General features: G+C 44.3%; 2 protein-coding genes across 2 annotated transcripts in view; both read right to left on the bottom strand.

Moving 5' to 3' along the window:
• The window catches only part of LIG3 (DNA ligase 3), a 49,397-nt gene extending 40,973 nt beyond the window's left edge, over nucleotides 1-8,424 (bottom strand). The window contains exon 1 of the mRNA XM_047759050.1: nucleotides 8,311-8,424. The gene's annotated coding sequence lies outside the window, so the exon portion shown is untranslated. The remainder of the gene's footprint in view (nucleotides 1-8,310) is intronic.
• ZNF830 (zinc finger protein 830) lies at nucleotides 6,932-9,635 on the bottom strand. The gene has a single exon (XM_047759057.1). The coding sequence runs from the start codon at nucleotides 9,581-9,583 to the stop codon at nucleotides 8,480-8,482; it is 1,104 nt and encodes a 367-aa protein (XP_047615013.1). The 5' UTR covers nucleotides 9,584-9,635; the 3' UTR covers nucleotides 6,932-8,479.
• Between the last annotated feature and the right edge of the window lies 1 nt (nucleotide 9,636).

A 9,636-nucleotide genomic window follows, 5' to 3' on the forward strand; every position in this document is an offset into this window, starting at 1 on the left:
TAAGGAAGGGAATGAAGGATGCCTGCCAAGAGAAAGGTCAAGGGAGCATATAAATTGGGAGTCATCAGTATATGGGTGATATTTAAACCCATGGCAATGAATGAGGTCACTGAAGGAGGAGATGAAGACAGGAAATAGAATGGAGAGTTATAGAAACTTTTTTTCCTGTTCAAATTTAAAGCACCCAAATTCTGAGTTCCCATCGTGACTCAGTGGTTAACGAATCCGACTAGGAACCATGAGGTTTCGGGTTCGGTCCCTGGCCTTGCTCAGTGGGTTGGGGATCCGGCATTGCTGTGAGCTGTGGTGTAGGTCGCAGATGCAGCTCAGATCCCGCATTGCTGTGGCTCTGGTGTAGGCCGGTGGCTACAGCTCCGATTCGACCCCTAGCCTGGGAACCTCAATATGCTGCAGGAGTGGCCCTAGAAATGGCAAAAAGACCAAAAAAAAAAAAAAAAAGGGCACTCAAATTCCTGGTATCATACAGGCTATTAAACTCTCAGTATTTATTCATTTTTTGCCTTTTAGGGCCGCACCTGCGGCATATGGAAGTTCCGAGGCTAGGGGTGGAATCTGAACTGCAGCTGCCAGCCTACACCACAGCCACAGCAATGTAGGATCTGAGCTGCGTCTGTGACCTATATCACAGCTCATAGTAACCCCAGACCCTTAACCCGCTGAGTGAGGCCAGAGATTGAACCCAAGACCTCATGGATACTACTCAGGTTTGTTACCGTTGAGCCATGACGGGAACTCCCTAGACTCTCAGTATTTAAAAAGCCAGGGGTTCCATGGTGGCTCATCAGATTAAGGATCCTGCTGTGACAGGGGTTTGATATCTGGCCTGAGAATTTCTGCATGCCGAGCTCCCCTGCCAAAAAAAAGCAATCTAGCGTCATCTAGCCACCCTTCCTACCCATATACATATTTACGAAATACCCCTGCACAACATTCAGCCAAGTAGCTAGCCAATTGGTGCATCCTTAGCAGGAAACATACTACTTCCATTAAGACCTTTCATTCTGTCTTCATTAGAAAGTGTTTTTTTTCTCATAGCCAATTTTTATATGTATTTATATTAAGTATTTATGTATAAAAATGAAAAATATACTTACATAAAAATATACGTAAAAAAGTATATATAAAAACACACATATAAACAAAAAGGAACAGTGTTTAGAGTGAAAGGGGGCACTACTCATAATTACACCAGACAACTGGGATTATCCTGGGCAAACCTTACAAGTAAAAGTGATGCTATTTTAGCCATCTCTGTCTCCAGAACAGTTGACAGAATGGTAAAATTAAGGATTTAGAGTTAAATCTAAAAAAAACAAAAAAACAAAAAAAAACACCTTTTGCTCTAATCCCCTTATTTTAAAGAGGGAACTAAAGAATATTAAATTAGCCTACGATTAAGTTAAGATCATGGGGCAGGGTTAGACCAGATACACTAGTAGAAATACTTTCATTGCTTTATTTTTATAAACTTCAGTTTATAACCCCCTTTCACATGCTTCATCATTAAGTCACTTGCCACATACCCTGTGGGGTCATTTTATAGTACAGCAAACTAAGTTTCAGAGAGGCGACTTGCCCAAGATCACCAGACATTAAAAAGTAGAATGGGTTTCTCTAAAAAGCAGAGTGGGAACATGAATATGTCTTTTGTTTTCTCTTGCCAATTCCCCGATCTTTCCACTACTCCATACTAATCGGTTGTTACATTACAGGTTTTCAGGTTAACTTATACTCTTTTTCCTGCAACTTTAATTCCATAGTATCTTATTTTGTTCCCTGGTGTGTAAGTACTAGTCATTACTTTCATCATTAAATGATATAAATGTGAAAGCATTTTGAAAATTGTAAGGCACTGGACAAGCAAGTATTTGAAGGCTAGTTAGGAGATGAGTAATTTTTTTCCGAGAGGGGAACTGTATTCAATTGGTAAGTGAATTGGGTGAGAAGAGTACCTTTGCAGTATTTATAATAATTCTAGTACACAGTCATACCTCATTTTATTGCACTTTGTACTGTTGCATTTTTTTTTTTTGGCCACACTCGTGGCATGTGGAAGTTCTTGGGACAGGGACTGAACCCACACCACAGCTGCAACCTGTGCCAGTGCCAGATTCTTAACCTGATGTGCCAGCTAGGAGCTCCCACTTTTATTTATTTTTAACAAATTGAAGGACTGTGGCAACCCTGCATAGAGCAAGTCTCAGGGCCATTTTTCCCAACAGCATCTGCTCACTTTGTGTCTCTGTCACATCTTGCTAATCCTCACAATATTCCAATCTTTTCCTTTATTATATTTGTTATGGTCATCTATGATCAGTGATCTTTGGTATTACTATGATTCACTGAAGGCTCTGATAATGGTTACCATTTTCTAGCAAGAATTTTTTTTTTTAGGATCGCACTTGTGGCATAATGGAAGTGCCTGGGCTAGGGGTCGAATTATCTGGCAATAATTTTTTTTTTGTCTTTTATCCTTTTAGGGCCACACTCGCAGCATATGGAGGTTCCCAGGCTAGGGGTCTAATTGGAGCTGTAGCCACCAGCCTACGCCAGAGCCACAGCAATGCGGGATCTGAGCCGCGTCTGCAACCTACACCATAGCTCACATCAATGCCGGATCCTTAACCCACTGAGCAACGCCAGGGATCGAACCTGCAACCTCATGGTTCCTAGTTGGATTTGTTTCTGCTGGGCCACAACGGGAACTCCTCTAGCAAGAATTTTTAAATTAAGGTATATACATTTTTTTTTCAAGACACAATGCTATTACACACTTAATAGACTGTAGTATAGTGTAAACATAACTTCTGTGCCCTGGAAAACCAAATTATTTGCGTGGTGTGCTGTACTGCAACATTCTCTTTATTGTAGTGCTCTGGAACAGAACCTACAATATCTTTCGAGGTGTGCCTGTAAATGTTGGCTGAACTAGGGAGGTCTCCAGAAAGAGAACAAGTGACAAGAAGAAACCCTTGGGACCAATTCTTATTGGGAACATTGCTGCTACTCACAGTCTAGTGCCAAAACCTACTTCACCCAGCTCTAAGAGGTATGAAGGAGCTCTCCAAGGTATGGATGATCAAGAAAGATCCAACAATCCCTATAGTCCTCTACACCAATCTCAAATCCAACAAAGATTCACTAGATTTTGGCCAGGGCCCCATCCTGTGGGATACAGAGCAGTGGGAGATTTTGAGAGGTTTTTGGTCCTCTTAAAAACCCAATGGGAGGAGTTCCCGTCGTGACTTAGTGGCTAATGAATCCGACTAGGAACCATGAGGTTGTGGGTTTGATCCCTGGCCTTGCTCAGTGGGTTAAGGATCCGGCGTTGCCATGAGCTGTGCTGTAGGTCACAGACGTGGCTTGGATCCCTCATTGGTGTGGCTCTGGTGTAAGCCGGCAGCTACAGCTCCGATTAGACCCCTAGCCTGGGAACCTCCATATGCTGTGGATGCGGCCCTAGAAAAGGCAGAAAATCAAAAAAAACCCAAAAAACAAAAAACCAATGGGAGGTGTTTTTGTTTTTGATCTTTTTAGGATTGCACCCAAAGCATATGGAGGTTCCCAGGCTACAGGTCAAATCAGAGTTGCAGCCTCTGTCCTACACCACAACCACACCAACTTGGGATCTGAGCTGCGTCTGTGACCTCCACCACAGCTCACAGCAATGCCAGATCCTTAACCCACTGAGCAAGACCAGGGATCGAACCTGCATCCTCATGGATACTAGTCAGATTCATTTCTGCTGAGCCACGAAGGGCATTCCAGCAGTTTTGTTTTTTTTTGGCTGCACCCAGAGAATGAGGAGGTTCCTGGGTCAGGGGCTGAATCTGCGACATAGTAGTGACAATGCCAGATCTTCAACCACTAGGCCATCAGGGAGCTCCTTTAAACTCTTTTTTTTTTTTTGGTCTTTTTGCCATTTCTTGGGCCGCTCCTGCGGCATATGGAGGTTCCCAGGCTAGGGGTCTAATCAGAGCTGTAGCCGCCGGCCTACACCAACGCCACAGCAACGCGGGACCCGAGCTGCGTCTGCAACCTCCACCACAGCCACACCAACTCAGGATCTGAGCTGCGTCTGTGACCTCCACCACAGCTCACAGCAATGCCAGATTCTTAACCCACTGAGCAAGGCCAGGGATCGATCCCGCAACCTCATGGTTCCTAGTAGGATTTGCTAACCACTGAGCCATGACGGGAACTCCTTTAAACTCTTCTTTAACTGTGTTACGATTAAGGACTCAACAACCTTAAGGATACTCAACTTAGTGAAGGTTCCAACTTCTTAGAGCATGGCATTCAAGGACCTCCACAACAGCTTGTAACCTATTGTAACGTACCCTTTCAACTGTAACTCCCGTTGTTGTCAGGAATAAACACTGCTCTAGTTAAACTGGACTGCTCACTGCTTCCTGGGCATGTTTTATTTTTCCACCTGGACACCATTTTCTTAAACCTACACTATCCTGTATGGTCGCCGCCGTTAGTCACATATGACTAGTGGGTACTTAAGATGTGGCCAGTACACATTGAGATGTGCTGTTAGATACACCCAGGTTCAAAATACATTTCCACAGGAACCCAAAACATGTAATACATTTCATTCATATTCAAATATTGGTTACATACTGAAATGTTAATATCTTTGATATACTGCATTAAAATACATTAGAACTAATTTCACATTTTTTACTTTTTCGTGTGGTTACTAGAAAATTTAAAATATGCATGAGGCTTGTATTATACATATATATATTATATATGCATATATATACACACACATACACATCTAATATATATTGTCTTTTTAGGGCTCTACCCACAGCATATAGAAGTTTCCAGGCTGATGGCCTACACCACAGCTACAGCAACACGGGATCCAAGCTACATCTGTGACCTACATCACAGCTCATGGCAACACTGGATCCTTAACCCACTGAGCAAGGCCAGGGACCGAACCCACATCCTCATGGATACTAGTTGGTTTTGCTACTGCTGAGCCACAAAAGAAACTCCTTGCATTACATTTTCAACGTACAGTGCTCCGCTAAATCATTAGCCTCGCCTCTTAGGCCCTCGTAGAAGTGGGCCCACCACTCTGGCCCTTCTCTGTACTTTCTTACATCCTGAAATAATAAAATGATAAAATAGAGAAAACTTTGTGTGAGTTCACACATTTGACGCAGACATGCCCTTCACATTATGAAGCTAAAGTTGTTGCTGTTGCAGATCAGCTGGATAGCTCAAGAAAGTGGAGGCTTTCTGCCAAAGGCCAAATAATACACTCCGTGTTAGAAAACTTTTTTCCCTCTTTTTTTGGCTGCCCCACAGCATATGGAGTTCCCCTGCAAGGGATCAGACATGAGCCACAGTTGTGACCTTTGCCACAACTTTGGCATCACTGGATCCTTTAACGCACTGTGGTTTGGGGACTGAAACTTCATCCTGGCGCTGCAGAGACAATGCCAGTTCCATTGCACCACAGGAGGAATGCCTAGGTATCTTTGAAATGCATCCACACTAGAAAAAACCCAAACTCCTGAATTCCTTGTATATCTCCGTTTTGTTTTTTTTTTGCCCATGCCTGTGGCATGTGGAGTTCCCAGGCCAGGGGTCTAACCTGTACCACAGCAGCAACCCAAGCTGCTGCCGTGACAATGCTGGATCCTTAACCTGATGGATCACAAGAGAGCTCCTCTATCTCTTGTTTTCCTTCACTTCTAATCACTAAAATGTTAGCTCTTCTGGTAAAATTCTTTCAATTCTATTACTTTTCTCTTAAGACAAATCTAATTAAAGTCCTAGTCACCCTGCTTTTAAATTCTAGTTTCCAAGTAGTCTCCCAGCTTCCTTCCTTCCCCCTACCCATGTTCATCCCATCTGTATACTGCAACTAAAATAATAATCTTCCATAATTTTTTTTTTGCTTTTTAGGGCCACACCCGAAGCATATGGAGGTTCCCAGGCTAGGGGTCTAATAGGAGCTAGAGCCCCCGGCCTACGCCAGAGCTACAGCAACTTGAGATCTGAGCCGTATCTGTGACCTACACGCCACAGCTCATGACAACGGTGGATCCTTAACCCTCTGAGTGAGGCCAGGGATTGAACCCACATCCTCATGGTTCCTGGTCAGATTCGTTTCTGCTGTGCCACGACGGGAACACCTCCATAATATTTTTTTTTTTTTGTCTTTTTGCTATTTCTTTGGGCCACTCCCGCGGCATATGGAGGTTCCCAGGCTAGGGGTCTAATCGGAGCTGTAGCCGCTGGCCTACGCCAGAGCCACAGCAATGCGGGATCGTTAACCCACTGAGCAAGGGCAGGGACCAAACCCGCAACCTCATGGTTCCTAATCGGATTCGTTAACCACTGCGCCACGACGGGAACTCCCCCATAATATTTTTTTTGCTCAAAAACGTCCATTTTTTCCCCACACTGCCTACATGGAGAATTCTTTCATTCAACATTCAAGGCTTTTTCAGACCTTATCCCTGGGCTTAAAACCTGGGCTTTAGGGAAGTTAGACTGAGTTGTAAAGCACTTAAAACTCTATCTAGGAGTTCCCGTCGTGGCGCAGTGGTTAACGAATCCAACTAGGAACCATGAGGTTGCGGGTTCGGTCCCTGCCCTTGCTCAGTGGGTTAACGATCCCGTGAGCTGTGGTGTAGGTTGCAGACGAGGCTCAGATCTGGCGTTGCTGTGGCTCTGGCGTAGGCCAGTGGCTACAGCTCCGATTGGACCCCTAGCCTGGGAACCTCCATATGCCGCGGGAGCGGCCCAAGAAAAAATGGCAAAAAGACAAAAAAAAACAAAAAAAACAAAAAAAACCACTCTATCTAGCTTATACTGTAGGAAAGTCTTAGCTATTATTACTACTGCTCATTCTTTATTCCTTTTTTTTTTTTTTTGTATTTTTAGGGCCGCACCCTCAGCATATGTTGGTTCTCAGGCTAGGGGTCGAACTGGAGCTGCAGCTGCTGGCCTACACCACAGCCACACGTTTGTGACCTACACCACAATTTGTGGCAACACTGGATCCTTAATCTACTGATTGAGGCCAGGGATCAGATTCACATCCTCATAGATACTAGTGGGGTTCTTAACCAGCTAAACAACGATAAGAACTCCTGCTCACGTTTGTTCTAATGTGCTGTATGCATGCCTACCCCTGGAACACTGCTCATTTCTTTTTCTTATTTGAATACCTCTATCTCCAAAGGGAGGAGTGATTTCAATTTCATGATCGATGATCAGCATAAGTGATTTCAATTATCAATGATCAGCACAAGTGTTACCAGAGAAACAACTTAATGCCACCTTCCTACAATTTATAAAACCTATTAATTCTGAATACTAATTTACCAAAATATGTAATCATAAAATTTAAGACTAGATGGGATACAAATAAAAGGTGGCATTTCTTTTATGCAATAGATAGTAAACTTATGAAATTGTCACTTGAAGAAAAAACAAAGCCTAGAAATATATAAATGGGTTCTGAATGTAGAGCAATGTCATGCCAACTCTGGCCTTTTTAGAATAACCTGGGAGGCCTTCAATTTGATACACATGTCTGAGCCCTGCTCCAGATTTACTCAATCTCTCCAAAGGTAGGGCTTGGGCACATGAATTTTTTAAAAAGCTTCATAGGTGATTCACCGTGCGCTTTTTTTGAGGGGGCTAGGCCTGCGGTATGTGGAAGTCCCAGAACCAGGGATCAAAGCCACGCCACAGCAGTAACCTGAGCTGATGCAGTGACATCTGCCCTATTCTTAACCCACTGCATCACAAGGGAACTCCCTCACGTGCACTTTAAAAAAAAGTTTTGTATGAGATCTACTCATGTACCTACATCTGAAAAGCACTGGTTCAATAAAGAGAAACTCCGGGTCAAGGAGGTTAGTCATATTTGGCATGTATCTTTCACCATGTTCTCCTGGAATATGGTTTTGAAACAGAATATGTGGAGAACTGATTAGACTTGAATAACATGTGTTATGAATAGTGTTCTTAAACAGTCCCCCCAACCCTCTTGAGTTAGATTTAGGGAGTCAGAAAAGAAAAAGCCATATACACCTCAGATGCCACACCTGGTTTTCATCTAAAAGCTTGTCCGTTGGTCTGACTTCTATTCATTTACAAACTTCAAAGCAGAATTAAGTAAATATATATTTAACTATGTACAGTATCTACAGCTTACAGCTTTTACAACTCAAACTTTAGATCTGTGTGTGAAAAAGTGGGCGTTTTAGTATATAATACTTTTAAAAACTTCAAAAACACTTTTACCTCAAAAATATTTTACACCAGTTTTCCAAAGCGGTATCTTCACAGGCTCCTTGTATCTCAACAACCCAGTTAGGTCACCAAATCTCTAGGCATGGAGTAAACGTTACATTGAGAGACGGCACTTTTTATACAATCGTAGAGGGTGTAGAAATCTTGCGTCTGTGAAATCCTATAACAAAGCCCCTTTCACCCGCCAATCCTGAGACAATAAATCCTGTAGTTCTCCCTCATCGTCGCTGTCAACATTCTCCTCTTCCTTTTTCTGCAATTCTTTAATGGTCAGCACCTCTTTAAGCTTATTTTTGATTTCATCCTGGCGATTCCGCAGCTTTTCCACCCGACGGTAGCACTCTATCTGCTCATCGATCTCTCCAATCTGCCGGTCCAACCGTCCCTCCTCATCCTCTTCAGCAACTATGGCTTCGGAAATAGTGTTCACCTGTCTCATGGCTTTTTGAAATTCGTCCCACTCTTTGTCCATCTGATCCTTCGGGGCATCGACCTTTCGTACCCTCGCATCTATCTCAGGGTCGTCAAAAAACCCTTCCGGTAATGCTTCCGCAGTGTTTTCTCTCCTTTCCACTACTTTTTCATGTATCTCTGCTTTCTCAATTGACCCCGAATGAGGAATTAAAGGGGCCTTGGGAGGATTTGTATCTGAGAAGCCGCTTGGCAGCCGACTACCACTTGCCTCCCGCGAGGAGGGAAGTGAGTGTTCCTTGCTCGGTACGTTGGACGGCTGCTTACTGGCATCCCCTTTCTTCCCTTCTCCTCCTCCTCCCTGCCCCTCTTCCTCCTCCTCCTCTTCCTCATCTTCATAATCAGGGAGTAAACCGAGTCCCGAAGACTTACTGAGGATCGTTCTAGTGGATTCCTTTCCGGTTTTGTCAAAGTTGGTGGGCAAGGCGGAAGTGGAGGGCTGTACCTGAGGCACCGGAGAGGCCTTCACTCTTTTGGCATCTTGGCTCTCTGCATCTGGTGCCTTCCTCTTGGCGGACGGACCCTGGGTGGCCTCCTTCGCGCCTTTCAGCTCGGCCACTTTCTCTCGGTGCTGCTTTCCGAGGACGTGAGTCTGCCACAGGAGCTCGCTCTTAACCGGGGTGTTACACAGGGCACAACTCAGCTGCCCCAAACGGTTGTACTTCGCGAATGGAGATTCTATCCGTTTCCGGTTGGTGCTCAGACGCTGCTTCTCTTTCATCAACCTCCGCAATTCGTCCTGATTCACCACTCGCTTCCCGGCCGAAGGCCGAGCAGACGCGGAGGACGCCATCTTCGCGGCCGGACCCGAGGCGATTCTGGCTTCCGTCCCGGCGATGCTTGATA

Source organism: Phacochoerus africanus, chromosome 14, assembly GCF_016906955.1.
Source record: "Phacochoerus africanus isolate WHEZ1 chromosome 14, ROS_Pafr_v1, whole genome shotgun sequence".
NCBI lineage: Eukaryota > Metazoa > Chordata > Mammalia > Artiodactyla > Suidae > Phacochoerus > Phacochoerus africanus.

What these genes read in the sequence shown, in the direction of transcription:
- ZNF830 (XM_047759057.1), bottom strand. Translation starts at nt 9,583, where the DNA reads ATGGCGTCCTCCGCGTCTGCTCGGCCTTCGGCCGGGAAGCGAGTGGTG.